Source organism: Genypterus blacodes, unplaced genomic scaffold, assembly GCF_046128005.1.
Source record: "Genypterus blacodes isolate CSIRO-AG114 ecotype Tasmania unplaced genomic scaffold, CSIRO-AGI_Gbla_v1 ptg000022l_1, whole genome shotgun sequence".
In the NCBI taxonomy this organism is placed as follows: domain Eukaryota; kingdom Metazoa; phylum Chordata; class Actinopteri; order Ophidiiformes; family Ophidiidae; genus Genypterus; species Genypterus blacodes.
Window position 1 is genome coordinate 4,560,978 of NW_027466835.1, and position 22,675 is coordinate 4,583,652.

The 22,675-nt window shown below is 46.9% G+C and overlaps 2 protein-coding genes across 3 annotated transcripts; both read left to right on the forward strand.

The window, feature by feature from the left end:
* Nucleotides 1-7,384, forward strand: sh2b1 (SH2B adaptor protein 1). Of its 2 annotated transcripts, none has more exons than XM_076142710.1 (10): nt 1-182; nt 952-3,092; nt 3,665-3,766; nt 4,019-4,107; nt 4,511-4,593; nt 4,752-4,907; nt 5,215-5,426; nt 5,507-5,681; nt 6,441-6,531; nt 7,237-7,384. In XM_076142710.1, the coding sequence occupies exons 2-10, from the start codon at nt 1,371-1,373 to the stop codon at nt 7,256-7,258; spliced, it is 2,652 nt and encodes an 883-aa protein (XP_075998825.1). In that variant the 5' UTR covers nt 1-182; nt 952-1,370; the 3' UTR covers nt 7,259-7,384. The 2 variants fall into 2 exon arrangements, with proteins under 2 accessions (XP_075998825.1, XP_075998826.1); XM_076142711.1 differs by lacking the exon at nt 1-182 and adding an exon at nt 249-417.
* Nucleotides 7,385-12,205: 4,821 nt separating this feature from the next.
* Nucleotides 12,206-22,457, forward strand: atxn2l (ataxin 2-like). Its single transcript, XM_076142709.1, has 23 exons — nt 12,206-12,323; nt 12,728-12,770; nt 13,242-13,298; nt 13,386-13,457; nt 13,541-13,742; nt 13,992-14,110; nt 14,663-14,754; nt 14,939-15,145; nt 16,430-16,737; nt 17,029-17,112; nt 17,337-17,477; nt 17,716-17,793; nt 17,919-17,980; nt 18,070-18,383; nt 18,542-18,611; nt 18,740-18,886; nt 19,017-19,080; nt 19,509-19,675; nt 19,955-20,075; nt 20,185-20,300; nt 20,781-20,963; nt 21,053-21,221; nt 21,676-22,457. The coding sequence occupies exons 1-23, from the start codon at nt 12,307-12,309 to the stop codon at nt 21,732-21,734; spliced, it is 2,892 nt and encodes a 963-aa protein (XP_075998824.1). The 5' UTR covers nt 12,206-12,306; the 3' UTR covers nt 21,735-22,457.
* Nucleotides 22,458-22,675: the final 218 nt, after the last annotated feature.

The following is a 22,675-nucleotide window of genomic DNA, read 5'->3' on the forward strand; positions in this document are numbered from 1 at the left end:
AGTCGGGCTAGTACGAGAAGATCGTGTAGAGGCAAGGCATAGCAATATTCATATTTAGCAACAACAACAACAACAACAACCATTACAAAATGATTGTCTCGCTGGCTGGAATGGAAGAAAATTGAAGTGTAACCTAGAATCACAAGGGGACGCGGATGGAAACGTTGGAATGTGAAATACAGGTAGAGAAAACGATAACACACTGTGGAGAAGTGATATTGACGGCTAGCTAGCTAGCTAGCAGGTTTATTAATAGCTAGCTGACTGGCTAGCGGTAGCAACATTAGCTTAGCTCGTGAAGAATCTTTCATGGTAGCGAGGAGGTTCAATATGAGCTCATCTGCGGAGCCGAGTAACGGCAGGAGACAGAAGCAATAACAAAGCCCTCTAATCTAACCACCATCTTCAGATATGGAGGTAAATATGTGACAGGCCCGTAGGCAAGGTAGCGTTAGGTAGCAATTGTTAGCTAGCTAATGTTACACGTCTTTTAAGAGCTGAATGAGCCCGAAGACTTACACTGCTCGCTAATTCACGCTAGCAAGCTAGCGGATGGATGAGTGGATGTCTAACGCAGTGTTTACTTCACTTAAACGGATCTGGGTGAGTGATGGTGAGCGGAGGGTTGTGATGTTTAGTTTGTTATGTTTAGCTACTTGTCGAGTAGTGATTTCATGAGTGTAGCGTGTAGCTTTAACGATGCGTCATGTAAAGCTATCACAAGCTTCCCAACCCACTTTTCCTCTCGTAGACAACCGGTCCAGATCGATATTTAGATCAAACACAAGTATGTAATGATCAAGCAGATATTGGCCTGATTACTGATGGAGTTGATTGATTCCATCCTCCTCATCTTCAGTGTCTGCAGCCTTGGAGGTGCAGGTGGAGGTGAAGGTGAGCTGATATCCTCATGTTTAAAATGTGTTTTTGTCTTATTTTGTTGTTTTCCAGGATACGGCCACTCTTCTCTGGGTGCATGATAGACGATGAAGAAGGGACGGACCTCACCAATCTCACACATCTAACCTCCTCCTTCATCCCTCTGTTTGCCCCTCCACCACCTTCCTTTTTATTGAAATGTTACAAATTGCTTAATCTTATAAAAGAATGTAGCAAAGAGCTTCTCCTTGGTGATATTTGACCTCTGACCCTGTCACGTATGGGTTTGGTGCGTTGTCTTTTTAACTGTTCCCTCTGGATGGGGCCGGGCACCACACTTAAGTTCACACCTATTTGTAAATTATTAGACCAATGTGCTGTGTTTGCCCCCCGTCAGTCGCCCCAGCTGTGCAATCGCTTCAGGCTTTGTTGTAGGTTTGAAGTGATTTGATAGAAAATAAGTCAATCTGCCCCCCTGGCCATTCAGGAGAATGAATGGCTCTCTCTTAACCCCGCCCAGCCCACGGGCGGCAAATTCCTCCCCTCTACCTCCCTCACCATCCCCGTCTCCATCCCCGCCGTCCCCATCTCTGCTGCCCCTGTCCACGCGGCCCCCCCCTCTACCGCCTCTAGTGAGCCCTCCGCCCCAGGCTCACCCGTCCTCGCTGTCAGACACCCCCACACCTTCTCCCTCCCCTTGCCTGAGCTGGACCGAATTCTGTGAACTGCACGCCCGTGTGGCAGCCGGAGACTTTGCGCGTCATTTTCGGGCGTTTCTCTTGGAAAACCCCCATTATTCCCCGGATTCAGCAGCCGCTTTCTGCCGCCGTTTCACAGACCGCTTTGTTCGTCACTTCCAGAATGAGCTGGAGTGTGCGCTCCCGCCAAGCTGTGCTACTGGGAGAGAGGAGATGGTGAGCTGGGCTCCCCAGTCAGATGCTACTTCCCTGGAGGAGGAGGCGGTTTCTCCACTGTCGGCGTCTGGAGGAGCCGTCCTCCCGTGTGCCCCGACTAACGCAACACGAGCCTCAGCCAAACCTGCTCCAACACGGCTAGTGTTGGACAACCGCAGTGGGGAGAGGTTTCAAGATTCTTATGCCCACAGCCAAATGTTGCCTCCATCTTCATCATCGTCATGCTGCTCCTCAGTAGGAGGGAACAATGGAAGACGCGAAGAGAGGGGGGCCATGATTGCTCCTGGAAATGGGGAGGCACCAGTCGAGGAGGAGGAGGACAGCTGGCTCGGAGTGGCGGCTGTGGGAGAAGATGTTGAGCCAGAAGATGGGGAATCAGAGTCCACAGAGGTCTGCGTGGAAGGTACAGACCCCTCCCACACTCCACAGTTTTCACCTTCCTCCTCTGTCACTCCTCCACCTGGCTCTAAGGGCAGCGGTACACCTAACTCTAAAAACAAACTGAAGAAGCGGTTCTCCCTGCGGAGCGTAGGTCGCAGTGTGCGTGGCAGCGTCCGGGGCATCCTCCACTGGAGAAGCTCCTCCAGTGACTCGGCTCAGAGCCAGAGCCAGCTGCCCTCTAGCTACAGCTACACTATGGGTGTGCAGGATGCCACTTTGGCTTCAACCTCCAAGAGGAACTCTGGAACACAGCCGCCAACACCCACCTCCTCCATGCCCGTCTCCTTGTCCATGCCTCTCTCCCTGCCCCACTCCTCCTCCTCCTCCTTGCCTCCCTCGTCTTCAAGCAGTGCCACCTCTCTTTCCCTTTCTGAGGCTGCTCGGGATCGTCGGCGGAGCAACGGTGAGAGCGGGGAGAAGGAGAAATGGAGCCAGCGCCTGGAGAAGCTCAGGCTGTCTCGATCCCCTCCACCCGTCCTCACCTCAGCAACCATCGGCTCGCACTCCACCTCTTCCTCACTGCCTCCTAGCAGTGCAGCTGCCGCAGCTGTGGGACCTCCGAGGAAGGTGGGTCGGCTTGTGCGGGAGGGCGGAGTGAGCGTGAGTTCATCCAACGACGAGTTAAGCGGGAGCCACGGCTTTTCTGGGTTCTCGTTCGGTTTGCTACATCACGGTACGGACAACAACAACGCTGCCTCTGCCGCTCAGGCAGGACCAGTGCAGCCTCTGGCAAGCGGCGGCAACGTGCCCTGGAGAGGAAGCCGCTGGCACAAGTGTCGTCTGGTCCTTAGGGACAGGGACAAAGAAGGTGCTGAGCGAGGAGAGGAGTACTATCTGGAATTCTTCATTCCACCTAAAGTAAGTTTTCCCCTCCTGCAAATGATTAAAACATGATGACTCTTGTTAGCCATGGATTTTCTTGTAATGGACCTTTCCAGCATGATGTGATGTGTTTATGCATTAAAAAACCCCTCCAACTCTGATTGTTTTCCACTCATCTTCAAATGGGACGGAAACAATACCAAACAACACAAACATCAAACCTACATCGTCCTGCCGTCATTGCTGCAATGAAGTCAATGATGACATTTCGGAACGATTGATAACATTGTCAATATGAGATGGCAGTTTCACATTAATGCAGAGGCAAGATTCAATATGCTGAGCAGTAATCACAGTTCATCCTCAGCAGTGTGCAAACCTCAGCAGGATGCTCCTGCAGTCAAATGAAATGGGGATGAAGCAGCCTTTCTTCTTTAATTGGGTTAGCCTGTAATATCTGCAATGTTTACAGTACGTATAAGGAAAACTAGCTCTTCAGAATGTTATTAACATACTACAAACCCCTCAACAGAGATGTGTAAATAAAGAGCATGAATAGTACGTTGTCAGTTCTTGATTAAAGTATTTGTTTTTGTTTGTGTCTTTAGTCGTCCAAGCCCAGGCTGACTGTCCCATGCTGCTCTATTGTGGATGTGAGGAGCACCACAGCTTTGGAGGTGCCTGACAAGGAGAACACATTTCTGCTGCAGGTAACCGCTGCTCTCCATCACCTCAGGCTTTCTGTTTTTCTCTTTATTCAACTATAAAAGCATAGCTGGCTTAACAAAAGGGACTAAGGGCAAACTAGAGTCTGGACTGAGGCTTGTATGCGTTTGCTGATATATTAATATAAACACATGAAGTGATGATGACGCTTAGCTCAAGTTCCAAGGAATTGAATTCATTAATGTTGGGTACAAAGAGGTGAACACGTAGGGTTAAAGCTCCTCTCCTCTGCTCAGCTGGAGTCGGTGCAGTACGTGATTGAGACGCGCGATGCTGTACAGATGAGAGCCTGGCTGAGGGACATCAGGAACGGCATCTGTCTCAGGTAACGGGGGTCACGGGGTCACCAGCAGTGTCAAAGCCTCGCTGTGTGACGCTGATGACGTTTGTGTTGACATTGTGTCAGAGAGGCGAAGACTGCATTGTGTTCTCTCTCATTTATGTGTTCAGATTGGTCAGAATATTAGAAGCACCTTTCAGTATAATGAAGAAGGGAGAGATTGGTGTGTAAGTTTCTGTGTTGGTTTGCTGTTTTAACCATAACACAGCAGCTACCGTAAGACTTCCAGTATCCATTGCTTGTGTTTGGATAAGTGCCTTAAGCCAAATTTTGAAGACAGATGTGAGTAAGAAACCCTCAGGTGGCGAACTGGAACTATGTCATGTAGGATCTCCAGCAGGTGTGTGTGTGTGTTTCTGGTTTATAACCACCCTCTTCTCTCCTACAGTGAGCAGGAAGATGCTGAAGGTGTGTGCGGGGGGCCACTAGATATTAGTGGAACGCCCGAGATTGTTGACCGTCTTTCACAAGGTAAGTCTCTGTGTGTGATTCACAGCATCTGGAGGAAGTTGTGGGCGTGTTCATGCTTCTCCAAAAATACTGCATTAATGTTGTTGTGTTGTTCAGATGGATTGGACTCTGTGAGCTCTGTTGTGTTTCTTAACACGGCTCTCTTGTTCTTGTCTCAGTGTGTTATGGAGGTATTGGAGGGTCTTCACCTCTGATGGATCAGCTCCCGCCAGAGTTGCCACCTCGAGCCCCTCTGGATGAACCAGACGGCCGGGTTCTTGGGGGAGGCGGGGCCAGTCTGGGCACACCTTTTGCTGAGACGCCCGATGCTACAGGTGAGTATGGTGACAGGACCCAGATCTTGTTGAAAAGAATAAAAATGTTTTTATTTTATTTAGCAAAGGGCTTCTAATTGTTCCTGGGGTTATCCATATGTTTATTGGCATTGGCTACGTAAACATAGCCCAAGGTCAACTTCAGTGTCACTATACAATACAGGATTGCACCATGCAAACATATTTGAGAAAGAGAATCGGTACGTTTATAAAAAGTAATAACAGAACTAGAAGATCTAAGCCAAAAAAAACACTTTATGCCTAATCTAAGGTGTGTGTTAAGTGTTACATTCTTTCACCCCTTTAGGCTCCTTCCTCTTCTCAGAGGGGACGGCTGCTGAGACGGTGGAGCACCCACTCAGTGAGTGCCAGTGGTTCCACGGCACCCTGTCCCGCCTCAAGGCTGCCCAGCTGGTGTTGGCTGGTGGCCCGGCGAGCCACGGTGTCTTCCTGGTGCGCCAGAGTGAGACACGGCGTGGTGAATATGTCCTCACCTTTAACTTCCAGGGCAAGGCCAAGGTATGTTGTGACATCCTAATTGTGCTTTCGCATGCCGTTTGACGGGAGATCACAAGCTGACTTTGCTTGCTTGCCCACAGCACCTTCGGCTGTCCCTGAACGAGGACGGCCAGTGCCGCGTGCAGCACCTGTGGTTCCAGTCCATCTTTGACATGCTGGAGCACTTCCGGGTGCACCCAATCCCCCTTGAGTCCGGCGGTGCCTCGGATGTCACACTCATCAGCTTTGTGGGTGCTACAGCTGTTCGCCAGCCAGGTATACTGAGTGACACTCTTGCTACATGTATAGGGAGGATGAGACAAGATTAGATAAGGGTTAGCTGCTTTATGGTTGCTCTCAACACTTTGTATATACAGTAAGTGGATATGGCAAATCTAATGGCGCCAATGGGTTACTGTAAAAGTGACTTAGTCTGCATGTCCTACCTACCTGTGTCAACAAGCCTGTACGTATTTGTTTGACAAAGCCAAGTCATTATTAATGGGTGTGTGTGTTGTTGAGCTTCTCCTGAATCTGCCAGGTGCCTGTGTGTTCACATTGGCCACGTCTTTCTGTGTGCTGTAATGTAGATTCTGCATGATGTCCACTACTGCCAAGGCATGCATGCTGCCATTTAATCGCCCCTCGAACACATAGGACCCCTTTGAATGCAGGAAACCTTTGCTCATCAGTCATTTCATTTCATTTCATGTGGAGACCCCCCCCCCCGCCGGGGTCTCCACATCCTCTGCTATCCCCTCCTCAAAGTTCCCCCTTTAAACAAATGAGTTGTGTCGTCTGCATTCAACGGGAGGAGAACTGTCAGTGTTCCTCTGGCACGTTGAACACTTTACCATTTGAGTTGTTTTTAATAATGTAATATTTAAAATGAATATTTTAGTAAGGTAAGACAAACTCTGCTCACCTACATAATGGCCCAATGCTTTCCATCAACCCACTGACCCATCGCACCCGTCGTTCTGACATGGCTGTCCTTGTTGTTGTCTGTTGTATCCGTTGGCTCATCCCTTGCAGGCCGGGACAGAGCAGGCAGCCGGCCTACGGTCTGTGATGTCATCACCACGCGCCATCCCGACTCTCCATCAACCCCCATCTCTGACTGTGTGTAAGTGCGACCGGGCTCAAGTGTGAGGAAGAGGGAGCGCTTGTTAGTGTGTGAGGTGAACAAAAAGGAAAAAAAGCAATCAAATTGGATGGAACTGAATTGAAGCAGGTAGAGACATTGTGGAAGCTTGGACGTAGAGAATATATCCACACTCTTATTCGGATCTGATAACTAAAAATCCTGGACATGTGATCATGATGGAGCCGTGTGTGTGTGTGAGCCCAGACAGCTGCTCAACAGCACCACCTGTCTGCCTCTGTAAGTAGGTACATTTTCTGTTAAATACCTAGACCACACAGTTGATAATATTTTAGATTTGTTTGACCCTTGATGATGGTAATTAATTGACCAAAGGTTATATATAAACCTATTTTACACTAGGCTGATCAAGCTCACACATTTGCTGGACAGTGTCTAAATGGTTTTTGTGAGTAGAGCTGTGTGAGTGTGTTTGTTCCATGAATTGGACTGCTTCCATGACTCCAATGGACTCCATGACTGCAGACTTCTTCCATCTAACCCACGTATTCACTCACATTTTGTCTTCTTTCCTCCTTCCTCTTCCTCTGTTCTACAACCACGCTGTCAATTCACTCCCTTACACTTTTTGGCCTCCTTTCCTCCTCCCCCTTCTGCCTTCCTTTATTTACACTTTTCTCTCATTTCCCCCTTTGCCTCCATTTCCTCTGTTCCTTCTCCATGCAGACTTGACCAGCAGACCCCGTAGCCCTCCGCAGCCTCCTCCTCCTCCCCTGCCACCTGGCCGACCGCCTCCCCCCACCCCACCTCAGGAGCGAGGTAACGAGATGAGAGACGAGCCGGGAGGTGGAGCAGCAGCAGTAGTGACGACAACGGCAACAGCAGGAGGAGGAGGAGGAGGAGGAGGAGGAGGAGTGGGGGGAGGAGGAGGGGGAGGAGGGGGAGGAGGAAGTGGCGGCAGTGGCGGTGGTAGTGGAGGAGCAGTAGAGGACTGGGAGGAGAGGGACAGGGATACCCCCCTCCGCCAACTAGAAGCCGTGGAGGGAGAAGAGAGGGAAGGAGCGAGGGCCCCCCGAGCCATCGATAACCAGTACTCCTTCTTCTGATGAAGGGAAGGGCAGGAGGGGGAGAGAGTGTGTGTGTGTGTGCGTGCCTGTGTGTGTGTGTGTGTGTGTGTGTGCGTGTGTGTGTGTATGTTTGCCAGTGTGTGAGTGCGTGAGAGCGAATGTGAGAATGGATGTGGCGGCGTACATCATAGCCATTCATAACCAGTATTTTTATTTTGTTAGCCAGGTTGAGGTGAAGAGGTGGAGGATGAGGTGTAAAAGGACTAAGTACTAACACTGAATGAGAGAGAGAGCCGACTAAGCAGAGGGAGAGACGAGTGAGAGCAGCTTTACAACACTAACTAGCGGTACTTTTTTTGTTTAGTTTTTTTTTTTTTTTGTAGTCCGATAAGCTTTGTGCCGGTACGCCTCACAGCAGGCTCTTGTATGTGCAAATAAACCGTAGTGAGAGCTTAAGCCCTGTGAAGCCAGCAGTCCCAATACCTCACAGTGGTCCTGCCAAGACAGCACACGCTAGCCAGAGGCCAAACACACTTCTACACACACTAATACTGTGGCAAATAGACTCAATACGTTACCGTCTCACTCGTACGGAGGGCGGCTCGCAGCAGCAGCCTCCATTTTAAGACTCTATGAGCAGCACATTAGCACTCTGTAGACAATCACTGCAGCTAAAATCAAACTGACTGACTGAACAATTTTCCACAGCATTTCAATAATTATTCAGCATCCTGTGACTTTTTGTGTCACATTTCCTCTTTCAGCTAACTTTGTGATCTAGGAGAACAGAATCACCGCTTTAGCTGCGACACAGTATTATTGTTAACTCGCTTCCGTGCCCGCGTTCTTGATTATGTGAATTGCAAAACCAACCGTGAACAAAATGATCTTGATATTTCACACCATGGACTTTTGATCTGGATGGATTTTTTTTATGGAGTATATGAGAAATCCAAAATCATGTTGCATGTAAAAAATGCTTGCATACCCTTTTTAATTACTAATAGGAAACTGGTATTAACAGTTCATTCTTGTTGGCAGACACCGTTTACAGTGTGATGAAAAGAATGTGAATTTTTAACAACGTGAGAAGCATTATGCCAAATGCTTCCTCTGGTTACCCATTGAAAAATACAAAAACAATATCTTTCAACATTCCATCTCTTTTCCAAAACTCTTTATGTTTTTTGTTTTTTTTTCTCCATGATGTTTCCAAGCCTGGAAAACAAGATTTCTAAATTCCGTGACATTTCTAGGATTTCCATGCATGAGCCCTGAATTCTATACATTAGATTCAGTTTGTCGGCCGTGGGAAAACTGCATGTAAGGGCTTTTGAGATTGTAGAGGTCAATGTGCAACTTTGGGTTAAAGTGACCCGTATGACTCAGATTCAGCCCCTCCCCTCCTGTAAAGTAAACCATGTGATGTCATATGGTTCAATCTCTTTGTTTTTGCACAGTGCCCTCCACAGCTACGGAATACATTATGTAATCGTTTTCACACGCTAAATAGCGATCCCCAAGACCAATAAACTGATTGGTGGAGTTTAGGTGGCTCATCATGCCCCACCAGGATGTTGTTTAGGTCACACAAGATGCGAGCATGTGACGTTCAGGTGGGTGCCAGTTGAAAGATGGCGGCCCCATGGCACGTCCATGTTCCATCAGATGTTAAATGGAGCTTTATTTGGCGTTTTTCCAACACTATAGAGACGGCAGTGTATTGGGACTAAATGGCACATAAACTAGAGCAGGCAGGAAACATTTACCTCAGTCACTCAGCAGCTTCACTCCGTATGTCTCTCTCTCACTCTCTCTCCCTCACCCATTCTCTATCTCTCTCTCACTCTCTCTCCCTCTCTCTCTCTCTTTCTCTTTCTCTGGTACAAAAAAAAAGGCTGAACTGGGAGAGATTTATTTTCTTTCAGAGAGAAATTATTGATACCAATAACAATAATATTGATGGAAATAATAATGACGGTCAAAATAATAGTATTAATTTTATTGTTTTTAAAGATACCTTTTTATTTTGTATGCTTACTCCCATGTACGTGTAACACTTGTTCCCACCCCTCCCCCACCTGTAATTCAGTTGAAATATCTTTGTGCCTTTTTAGTTGTGGGATAAAAAAGAAGGAAAAAAATAACTTGCTATAAATGCCTCATTCTCAAGGCCTGTCCCTCATCACTCTTTCATGCTGTCTTTCTCCTCCTCAACCTCATCCAAACCTCCATTCATCAATGGGAAGGAAAAAAAAAAAAACTCAAATAGCAGAAAAACAAAAATGTCAATGAAAATACCTACTTTTTCTACTTGTGCCTTTCTGTGTCTGTCGTCCTGTTATCAGCCTATGCCTGCATTTGTGTCGCTCTGTCTTTGTTTGTCATTCAGCTAAAAGGTTGCCTTTTTACTTTTACGCGCCTCATGCCCAGCCAGTTGTTGACATTTCTACCGGTCTCTATTTTATTTCTTGCTCTGAGTCATATATTCGGCTGTATGTGCACCTTTTATCCCTAATCATCATGTTCTGTGTCCTTTTCTCAGTTCCAAAACTCTTTGTGCCTTTCTCTGTCTCTGTTTCTCTCTTTGCTGGGACCGTGTGTTGAGGGCAGACAGTGTTGTCTACCCCGTGTGGTTAGTTTCAGGTACTACATTGAATTTAATGATAATGATATAATATAAATATAGTGAAACACAGCGGGTGCAGTGTGGTTATTTTGTTTCCCTGTGTGCTTGAATTGCTCCAGACTCTAGTTCAGCCCAGTCTTGGCTTCCCTCCTCAGAAGATTTCTAGTTCATTTTCTTCACAGGCTTTCTGATGTAGACTTAGACTTAGACTTCAAATGGGATCTGTACCCAACATGGCAAAACTGAATTCGAAAATTGACATCAGAAATCACAGTTGAGGCATTAATGGGTGTAAATACTGTTGAAAAAATGTGAACTGGAACTGATGAGGAAATCCGTGGCTCAGGCTTGTGGGTTTTGAGATTGTGAACTTGGAACACTGTTAATGTGTCCAAATCCAGTCTGTCACATTTGGTGAGACTTGCTTGGGTCTGACTGTGGGGCCAAACAGGGAACCATCCTATCTGAAGTCAAAGGTAAAGGGTGGTGGTGCAATGGTGCCTTGTTTAGCCTTGCTTATTTCAATGCTACCTGGATCTGGATTGTACTTTCATTCATTTACACCTAGTGTGGTAAAGTTGGAACTTTGCTTTGTCATGGTTGCATTAACATCTGCATTTTGATGTGGCTTGACCTAATCCAGATATGATCCAGATGACGCTTTAAATGCTCAAGTGTAAACAAGGTCAGGAGTTGCTTACTTTTTTAAAATGGATATTTCAAGATGGATAATGTCGCATTTTACCAAATATTTGTCTCAAGGTGGTGTCCTGAAAATGATGATGACCAGCTCCTTCTCCAATCTCCTGCTTGGTTTACACTTCCTGAGTCTGCAGTTTAAGTATCCCCAACACCAATATTATATTTTGAGTTCACTGTGTGATGGCAGTAACCTGGCAGCCATGTCGTTCCACTCCCAAAGGTATCTTTTATGTTTATTAATCACTGTTTAACTCCTGGACATTTTCCGGTATCATGTCAAACAAGACGCCCTCAGTTACTCTTCAAAATCCCCAGCTGGTCATACCTGGGGGCAACCATCCATGCTGAGTCTTGTTTACTCCACTATCTTGGCCATGTTTCAGATGAAATAAACAAAGGACGCATGTACCCCTCTGACAAAAGAAAAGTATTCTGTTTCACTAATATGTTGCAACATTACAGCATTTCCAAACTCCAGATGGGAAAAACAACAGACTGACTCAACGAAGAAGCACTATTTGTCTCCTTGAGGCTCCACAACAAATACAAAAAAAAACAATTTAACTGAGTAAAACAGATGCCAATTCTTCAGATTTGATAGAGGATACAAGTGTTTCTTAGATTGAAATTGTAATGTTGAAAATCTGCAAATAAACAAACAAACAACTATATTAAAACCACACCAAGTTGTGAAAGTAAGGTTCTGCTGTAGGTTGGAAGACATTGCTTATTTGGTGTTTCAATAAAAACATGCCCAATGTCAGGCATGTTTTTCATTTAGCTAGTACAACAGTGTTTACGAAGTATTAAGAGCGCCTGAAAGTGTGACGCTGTAGTTTTGTCATTTGGAAATGTATTGCACACTAACAAACCACATGAATTATTAATGTGACGTGACCTTAACTAGGACCGGCTTCAGGTCACTCCGCGTGATTTCTAATTGTCACGAAACCAAGCCAATAGGAAAGAGGATCCGTGAGGATTGACGGGATGTTTGTCCAATCAGATTTCACTGTAAATCCGTGGGACGGACCAAGAAGGGGTGCGTTCGTTACGTTTGCCCACACATCCCGTTTGATTGTATAACACGGAACCTTTTTGTGCAACATTACCATGTTTTTGATGTCTAATTGAAACAGTTTGATATCAAAACATAGTGAATTAATATGGCATATAAGCCCAAGGTACCAAAAAATTAATTCCATATACGTTTTAACGTCGGTGCTCGCCCCGCCCGCCAGAGCAGAGCTTAGCACTAGTGCAGCGGCCGCCCTTTGTCATCAAATCAAACGTCCCCGCTGCCGTGTTTTGTTGTTGTTTTGTCAGCGGTGTATCGTGTGTTTGGCCTGTCAACCCGTTTGACTTTTCCACTGGAACGACGAGACTGGAATAACAGGGATGCACATGACTAAAAAGTAAACGATACACGCCAACACTAGTTCGCCTTTTAGTTCTTAATGCGGTCCTAGCTCAGTTGCTAACGCTCGCCAGTGTGTCTGTTTAGGTAGCGCTTAAAAGTCGACGTCTACGCCGAGCTAGCTAATGCTAGCCAATTCGGCTAGCTAATGTTACCTTTCTAAACATCAAGGTCGCTTTTGTGAGTTTGTCAGTTAGAACAACGGTCTTAATATGTACAGGACATTCACGTTTTACCTAACTTAACGATGTCAAGCTTTTCGGTCCCTCGCTAGTTAGCACGTCAGGCTGCTTTGTTGTCTGTTCGGCTCGTATTTATTGTTCTCGCAGACGGAGCATCGTTACTTTGTGTTCTGTCAACGCCTTTTGCCTTAAAACTGCGGTAATACTTTCACCTTTTCAGGACCAGGAACACAATGAAGCCACCGCAGACTCAGTCATCTCTTGTAAGTAGACTGCGGGTTATTTTACCTAGCATGTGTCGTGTTTGTAATGGTTGCGTGCAGAAATGAGCAACTTTTGCCTTGATCACTGTTTCTCCACCACCACGGACAGATAGAAGGACAGACTTAGTGTTTTGTTAATGCAGAGAAAGTCGCTTTGTTCCCGCCGCCATGTCACACTGTGATTCTGCGAAGGTCTCTTAAGGACATACGATGAACTAGAACGCACTCAGTGAGCACATACCGCCAACAAAGCCCAACAAGTCCCATGTCTGCTCACACAGACAGGGGCTAAAAGGGCTGCACTGACTGAGTGAACTATGCTGTCACGTTAGATTTAAATATTATTTGGATTTTAAATGATTGGTTTTATTTATATCCATTTTGGTTCCAGTTTCAGTTTCTGAGAAATTGTCAACAAGGATTCTATTCATCCCTCAGTGAACAATCGGCTTACATGAAAGCTTTTTGCAGGTATTTGAAGGCGTGTACAACAATGCCCGGATGCTTCATTTCCTCACAGCAGTAGTGGTGAGTAGTGGACTGTCCTCTTCACTTAAACACCTGGCTGAGTGTGCATCATTTGCAAAAAGACCCAAGTGTGGTTGTTGTTCACAGGGTTCCACCTGTGATGTCAGAGTGAAAAACGGCTCCGTGTATGAGGGAATATTCAAGACTCTAAGTTCACAGGTAAAAAGCCTGTTTGCACTGCTCTGTGTGTGTGTGATATTTATTCTGTCAGCACTTTGTTTACATTTCGCTCTGTCTGTCAGTGTGAGCTTGCTGTGGATGCTGTGCATAAGAGGAGCGAAGGGGCTACTGGAGATGGAGGTGGGGGAGGCGAGGAAGGAGGAGGAGGAGGCAACCAGCCCTCACTCCCCAAGATTGAAGATATCACTGATACTATGATCTTCAGCCCCAGTGACCTGGTAACAATGACTTGCCGTGATGTGGACCTGACCTTTGCTGTCAGAGGTAACACACACACACACACACACACACACACACACACACACACACACACACACGATAGTTTGTGGATGTAAATGTGAACAGCGTTAGAGATGAGTGTGTTCAATTCAGGTGCCAGCATAAATGCTTCCATTGAAGTGTGTTTGTGTGTGTGTGTGTGTGTGTGTGTGTGTGTGTGTGTGTGTGTGTGTGTGTGTGTGTGTGTGTGTGTGTGTGTGTGTGTGTGTGTGTGTGTGTGTGTGTGTGTGATAGACACGTTTACAGATACGGCCATCAGCTCCACCCGAGTGAACGGGGAGCACAGGGAGAAGGTTCTGCAGAGGTGGGATGGAGATGGAAATGGAGAAAACTTCGACCTGGAGATGGACACGGTGAGGACACACAAATACACTCTAACCCAGAATAGTTTCACTGAATGCAGTCTGCTAGGATTGATTGTGTCAGATGCAGTTTCTCCACATTCTCATCCCACAATATTAAAATCAGAGGGTGGGCTCTCCACAATTTCGTAGCTCTGCAGGAATCAATAATCACTATATCCTCCATTCTGTCTGTGTTTAAGTGCCTTTGCCCGAGTGTCCATTTGTAATGTAAGACCTGCCACAGTGTGTCAAAGCCTTCGGCACACATATCCTCTTGCAGCTCTAGATAAATAATTTACGGTGAGCCGTTCCTCTCTGGCTGGCGTAGCTGTACTGTAATGTCCTCTGTAATTAAATTGAAGAACATCTCCTCCTCTTCTTTGGTCTACACAAAACGCACCGTGCTTCTGTAAACATCTGTCACCCCAAAACCTGGACATCAATCTCTACCTTTCCAACTCAGTTTTAAAGTATGATTATCTGTTGTCCAGTTATCGGTGTTCATCTACTCCAGAACATTTTGGCTTATTGACTCTCTACGTTTTGTTTTCTCCCCGTCAGTCAAACGGCTGGGATGCCAATGAGATGTTCAAGTTTAACGAGGAGGCATACGGTGTGAAGTCCACCTATGACTCCAGCCTCTCCATGTACACGTAAGTCTTGCCAACATTTTAATGCTTTTAGCCAGAGATTTGTGTGTGATCCGTGTAAGGTACTGCACCGTTTTGAGTTTAGTTTAAATCAGAACAACACAGCATGATGAAATCTCCTAGCTGGCGTACAGTTCAGACGAAAGGCCAGTATCAGCAACCTGGTTTCCTGTCTGTGTTCTTCCAGCGTGCCTCTGGAGAAGGGGAACACCGACAATTACCGACAGCGAGAGGCCCGAGCGGCCCGGCTGGCCACAGAGATCGAGGGAAGCGTGCAGTACCGCCGACGAGTTTCCCTAGAGAACGACGAAGGCAGGAGCGAAGAGGACAAGTACAGCTCGGTGATCAGAGAGCGGGAAGGCCGGGGCAGCCCCAGTTTCACCTCTAGCAGCAGGTAGGAAGGTTCTGTCCTCCCCCAGGGCCATTTGGTTGATTCACAGTTTATTTCTATGTCAACAAGGTTATTCTAGAGGCATTTGTTTTTCACTTTGCAGGTTGGTATGGAACAGATCCCTGTGGTGAAAAGCCTCTAAAAGCTCCTGGACATGAAGTTATATTTAGTTTGTTACAGTTATATCAGCCAGTCTGTCCTGTGACATATTACCCTGTATGATCTCTTATTTTATAAGGTGCTAAAATGAGAGACCCTGCATCTAAATCTCACGTTGACCTTTTATTTTGGCGTGTTGTTGCCGTAGTAATAGCCCAGGTATCCATAGGAGTCCTGCCACAGGTGTACGGACCGCGTAAGTGAAGGTCAAATATCCGTATGACTTTAATGTCATGATGTGTGCTGGAATCTTAACGCATTGCAGCCAAACACTTTGTTCTCTTTGTTGACCTGCTACACTGGGCTCATGTATTAGCTCAGACTCTTGCGGTTTGGTTGGGTGGGGATCCCCAGCATTCCCATAGCTCCTGGAATGCTAGAAGAAACGTCTATTCCTCGAATTCTTTGCAGACATTGGAGCTTTTAAAAGTAGCTGCTGATACACTGCAGCATTTGATCCCACGTTTACATTTTCATATCCGCAACCTAAGAGATCTGGCATTTATTTTTTTAAAGGAGAACACAGAGAGCGTGAGGTATTGATTTATGTTTGGATTTGTAATGTATGATTTTGTACTCTTGCGTTTCCTTGGTTTCGGTTGGATAAAGTCTGGATGTGTCGGTGATAAATGTATCATAGATTTAAACATTTAAAAAATAGGCTGGTTCAAAGAATGTACAAGTGTAAGAGTATTGTATCTTAATGTGTGAAGACTAAAGGCACAGCACAGAAATGAAAGTCTCATACATTTATAACGGGTCGACAACAAATCTAAAGAAAAACTGCAGATACAGAAACAAAATTAAACCTTGAAACATCACCAGTATCCCCGTCCTCTGTCAGGTTTAGCCAACTTAATACTGAAACCTGAAATTACTCCACAGGTGTTGCCGGCATCAATCCAAGCGTCCTTGAGACATAAAAGAGTTACCAGAGCATAACATGTTGCACTGCCTCAGCTCTGTGTGTGGAATACTGGCCGCTCTGCTGAACTTGTCTGTATGTCAGTGCTGAGGTCTGTCATCTGCACAGAAATTCCTCTCTGATTGAAAACAGCTCATTCAGCGCAGCGCTGTCCCAGAATGACTCTTGACTCCGTCCCTTTTTTCCTGGATTTTGTTTTCCAGGGAAGGTAAATACATTCCTCTCCCCCAGAGGGCCCGGGAGGTCGGCATGTCTGCCAACAGCATGAGAGGCGGAGCGTCCAGTCGGTCAGGACCACCGAGCTCCTCCAGGCACCCTGTGCCCGGCTCCTCTCCCAAACCGTCCTCTGATAGGAGCAGCCCGCTGTCCGTCAGAACCGCCTATTCCCCCCACCAATCCCAGGGCAGCCCGCCAGCAGCCAGCAGCCCTCCCTGCTCCAATCACATCCTGCCTCACTCCCTCTCACATCCACAGGCCTTGGCCGACACTACGCGCTCCTCTGTCAATGGAGGTATGGAGGCAGCTGGATCACACCCATGTTATTAGAAGGCTGATACAAATGTTCTTGGATTGTAGTATTTCCCAGAAAACACATCTGATCTTACATTTAAACAGTGGTGCTTCTGAACCTGAGTGCATAGAGAATAAGATGAATGGCATGACTTTAACCACTGCGCAGCTGTGTAGCTTCGTCCAGCAGATCTGTGTCTTCCTCACTCAGCCAGATTTATAATTCAGTTTGGGAGGAATTGTGTGTGTGTTTAGGATTTTGTCTAGTTTCTTTTTTGTCTCTCCATCTCAGTCACATCCAGAACCTCTCCGAAATCCCAGAGACTTCCGAGCAGCAGAACCCTGCGCACTCCAAATTCCCTGTCCTCCCCCGCAGGTACACAAGAGACACACAGATCTACACACACATGTTTCTGATAAATCATGACAAGGAGAAACCGAGAAACATGGGACTTCACAGCATTACGCTATGATTTTACATGAAATTACCCATGAAGTTGTTGAACATGTTTTCCTAAAACGTCCACATTCATGTTTTCCTCACTCCGTCCTCTTCACCTCGTCTCCATCTCACTCTGTATTTGTCTTTGTACCTCTCAGTCTCGCGCAACCTGAAACCGGACGCCCCTCCCCAGGACCTCCCTCTGGTCGGCCCCGCCTACCTGGAACCCTCCCCGTCCACAGTCACCTCAGCAACCACCACCAAACCCTCTGGCCCCACCCCTCTTTTCCCTGTTGATGGTGAGGAGTTATGGATTCTGAATGAAATCATCAGAAATGTAGAAATCCGTATTTAGTCTCACCTCCATTTGTTGATATGATAATAAAATATTGATTGTTTTTCTCCTCACTGCTCTATGGACCTGTTAGTACGTTTGCATAGTTCAGCTTTGGTGTTTACCTACACTTGAAAGCGTAACTTTTAATGAGAAGAAGCTTGCCGACTCACGATGGATGCTCCTCTCTCTGCTCTCCACAGTGAATGAAATCCTCAGCACAGCAGCCAAGGAGCGAACTGACAGTCTGCCCGGTCCACAGGACGCAAAGAGCAACAAAGGTAGAACCCCTTATCCATTCTACTAATTGTTCACATAAGTTTAATTCAGGATTGATATCAAGACTGAGGGATTAGGTCTGATCATGTTCACCTCCATTCACCTCTACCACTCCTCTCTTTTTCAGTTCCCTCTGTCCAGCAAAGAAACCAGCTTGAAGAGCTTCGGAAATTCGGAAAAGAGTTCCGGGTAAGAGCAGCCTGACTCTCTGAGCCCGGTGTCGTGTACAGGGGTCATACAGAGTGATAAAGCACTCACTCTTTATCTCTGTCTCTTAGTTGCAGCCCAGCTCCTCTCCGAGTGCAACACCGTCCTCAGCAGATCCTGCTCAGCACAGCTCCGCCCCACCCACAGAGTCGTCTTCCTCCGCCTCCCCTGCCCCGCCCAAACCGGGCCCCTCCCTCACCTCTTCTGCCCAAGACCTGCAGCAAACCAACGATGGAAACGGCTCTGTTCCAAACCCTGCCCCCGCAGCACCCGCCAGTCTGGAGGGGCCGCAGCCTGGAGCGCCCCAGCCTGCCGCCGCCCACGGCAGCGAGCAGCCGGCGTCAGAAAGTAGTGAACGAGCTGAGAGCGTTCCCCTGGCCACAGTGTACGTGCAGCAAACTAGGGATGATGATGTTCCATTCATAGTTCCACACTGGATACCAATGTGTTCATGGAGCTATGGGATGACTTTGATTTATCATTTATTTCTCTATTTCTCATTACTTTTTAATATATCTACTGTATTTGTTTTTCTCTTTACAGGCACGTGAAAAATTCAACACTGAATCCAAATGCAAAAGAGTTTCTCCCTGTCAAAGGACCTATACTGTTGGTGAGTATAGGTCTGTTTGTTGAAGCCATTACAAACACACACACGCACACACACACACTCCACCCTGCACTGTATGTCATAACACAAACACACATAACCTGGTTGTTTCTTTGTCGTCCCTGTGACAGAAACCTGCGCCGACGCCCACCCCACCGCGTCTGACGCCCCACAGCCCAGTGGTGCTGCCGCCTCTTCCTGGACAGCCCGGGGCCGGAGCCATCTACAGCAGCCCCCCCAGTCACTACCTGTCCTACGTCTCACCCATCCCCATTCAGGTCCTCATCCCTCTAAAAGTTTCAATATTTATTTGTTTTATGACTTTATCTTCCCAAAACAGGGAAAAGAAGTGACTCTTTAAAACCTAGTAAGTGACGTGATGTTCTTGTGTTCTTGGTCTGCTCTCAGGCTCCTCAGATGTATCAGTACACCATGTCCACAGTCAACCAGGGAAAATACCCCAGAGCCAAAGGTGGATATCTTACGAGTAGGACGACACACACACACACACACACACATGCGCACGCACACGCACACGCACACGCACACACACACACACACACACACACACACACACACACACACACACACACACACACACACACACACACTCACACTCTCACACTCTCACACTCTCAATTACTATCATTAACTTTATTTTGCAATTCATAGTTCTACTCTGCCAAACACACACACAGACCATCGTAGCTGCTTGTTTTACACTCTGACAAGACGAAACAAATGAGAGGAGTTCAGATTGGATCATTTAGGTGCATTCATAGTCCTGATAGTGCCCTTGCTGTCAATAATAACCAGGTGTTGCTGCGGGATGTTGAAGTGCATGGTTACGCTTATGTTCCAGATGAAGCCGTGTCAAATAAACAGTTTTTCCTGTTGCAGGCCCAGTGGTCAGCTCTCGTCCGGAGCATCACGCCTCCCCAGCGTCCCCCATGATCTCTGCGGCGGCCTCAGCGGCAGGACCCCCACTGGTGGCCTCCCCGTACCCCCAATCCTACCTGCAGTACGGTCAGGTCATCCAAGCCATGCCCCCGCACTACCATGGACAGGTACGGCAACCGCACTCTTCGCTCTTCATCACATTAAACGTAAAGCTGCAGTCTGTAATCCAAAGCGGAATCAAACTAGTTAAGTCATTTCAAAGACAGTGACCTTGTTTTTGTTGCTACTTAAGATAAAAAAAACATTTTCAGAATTAATTTATCAAAAAGTCAGATTGTTCTTCATTGTACATAAAACAAACACATTTTCTCCTCAGAATCTTGAAATGTTGAAAGAAACCCTAAAAAACTAAACAAATCTCTGTTGTGTCTCTGTTGTGATTGCAGCCAGTTTACTCAGTGTTGCAGGGAGGTGCGAGGATGCTGACGTCTGGGGCTCCTCAGCAGATGGGTCCTCAATATGGCGGTCAGGCTGAGGGGCCACAAGGTCCACAGCAGGCTATCTATGGTGAGAACAGAGAGGAACTCCGTCTCTCTCTGTGGGACTAGGTCATATCCAATCGAAACGGAATCTGAGTGTTGCAATTTCCCTCTCTCCATCTCTCTCTCCCACTCAGCTCCTCAGTCTTTCTCTCACCACTCGGGCGCCCTTCACCACCCGCAGCCTTCCAGCACCCCGACCGGGAATCAGCCCCAACCCCAGCACACGGCGCCCAGCCCAGGACACAATCAGGTCAGTGCCTCTGACTGCCTGCTGCACCCAAAAAAAGACCTCGGCAGAAGCACCACAGGAATTTGGACAAATGCCCAGCAGAGATTTTGGAAAGGTCGCTGTGTGGTAGTTTGCGTGTTGCAGCTTGAACGCTTCAAACCCAGACACCATCCCAATTGCATTTCCACATAACGATCGTCTGAACAGTAGAAAATAAAGCCAGTCATGCTGCCATACGCTCCAATGTCAATCTTCAAGTCTCAATTTAGATTTTTCACGGCACAGTTAAACCAACAGGATAGTGGAATGAAATGACCCCACCAGCTCACAAAGCCAAATGTTCAACACTGAACGTAAACACAAAACAATGAAACGTGGAGAAGAAATGACACAATGTCAAACATACAAAAATGTGAACATCACTGCAGTTTGACAGTGAATATGATTGACATGTTCTGACTGTTTCCACTTACTTACCTCTGTCTGACGCTCCCCTCACAGGCGGGCCAGGGAGGTCCTCAGCCTCAGTCCATGTTCCACTCTGCGGGCCTGACGGCGCAGACTCCTCCAAACATGGTGCCGGGCCACAGCTCCCCACAGGCCTCCTATACCATGCAGGGCTACAGTCTGCCCCCCCACCAGGCCATGGCACACGGCTTCCCTTCCATCAGTCAGCTCACACAGGTGAGACCCTCAACATGCTGAATGTACACAGAGACGAGACAGACCCAAGGAGTTTTTGGATCATTTGATTGTTTGTCTTCCCTCCGCAGGCTCACGTTGCCGGGGGAATGGCGGGGCCTCATCACGCTGCCGGCCACGGCCCGCCGCCCGTCATGCTGCACTACGCCCCCCAACAGCAGAGCGCAGGCGCCAACCCTCAGCACGGGCACGGGCAGCAGCAGGGAGCACCTCAGCACTACTACATCGGACCCCACCAAGGTGAATAGGCCTTTTCTGTGCGATGTCATGGTTACAGCATCCCGCGGAAAACGACTCATTAACCCCCGCAGAACCTGAGTAGCAATGAAAAAGGAGGCGGCCAGAGAGCAAACCTTCAACAACGCCAAACGTTTCTCTTGCACTTGCACCCAAAGCTTGCATTTCTCTCTACACATCTCTACATTTGAAGACTTTACAGTATAATCTGACTTGTTTGACCTTGAAAACCTGTAGAATGAATCTTTATAAGTTAAGAATTCAATAACAGTGGCACTGTACTGGGTGGAGCTCTGCCTCCCAACTGTTTGTACTTGATTGAATTGGCACCATGTCGTCTAGATGATGGTGGTACCTGCGTGTGTGTAGTCTTGCGTGTGTGTAGTCCTGCTAAAGTGCGCGGGGGTGTCTGGATTAAAGTGTTGATTGACTTGACTTTTGTGTTTGTGTCTTTCAGCTGTTCAGGTTCAGGCTCATCCCAGCCAGCAGCTCTCCTTCCACCCGTCTGGGAACTGAAACCGTCGCAGCTTCAGGCTCACTGACGGATCTTTAAGGATGAGGAAGGCAACGTTACTGTGACGACCTAAAAACGCCCTAAACACACCGACAAACTGCACCCACTCACAACATTCCCTCCTCTTGCCGTCAAATTAACATTTAATTAATTTTTACGCCCCTTTCTCTTAGTAATGCAAAGGAAAGTTAGAAATGTCTCAAATGAGGAGTTTTGGACTGCCTTGATCAGACGAAAGGGTGGTGGTTTTAAAGTACAGACTCTGTTCACACGTGGACATGAAGCAGATGTAGCAGGACTTATTGGTGGAAACTTCTGGACTGAAGACAATGGGAACATTGTCCTCTCCCCCTGTTCTTTCCCCCTTTCCTTTTACAGACGAAACCACTTCATTATTAATAAAACAATTGAAAAACTAAACTTAAACATTCTCTCTCTTAAGAAGTGTCCTGGAAGTTGGTTCTTTTAACACTTTGACACTTTTATCTGATATTCTGAACGTTTGATGGTGCTGTGCTGACAACAACAACAACAACTGATCCAGTTGCTGTAGATAACAAGACAACAAAGGAAGTTAGGTTTGATTTCAGTACCACGTCTGACCTGCCAGAGGGCGCCACTGAACCGCTTCCTCCCTCTAATGTGCAAACTACAGGGTCTATTTCCATCCTTTTTTAATGTTTTTCAAATATTAAATCAAAGAAAATAAATGGAACAGAAACACACCTTTATTATTATTATTATTATTATTGATTTCCACCTGTTTACATTTCCTATTCAGGTTTGTCTTTTTTATCACAGGAAGTAAATTCTGAGCTGCCTTTATATTTGGATGGGGTGTGGGGGTGTTTACTTTCATTGCAGCTGCTGAGATGGGTGCATCTCTTAGGTACCCTCTAAAAATTGGAGAAAGTCACTCAAAGCTGAAATATGCTTTAAAAAT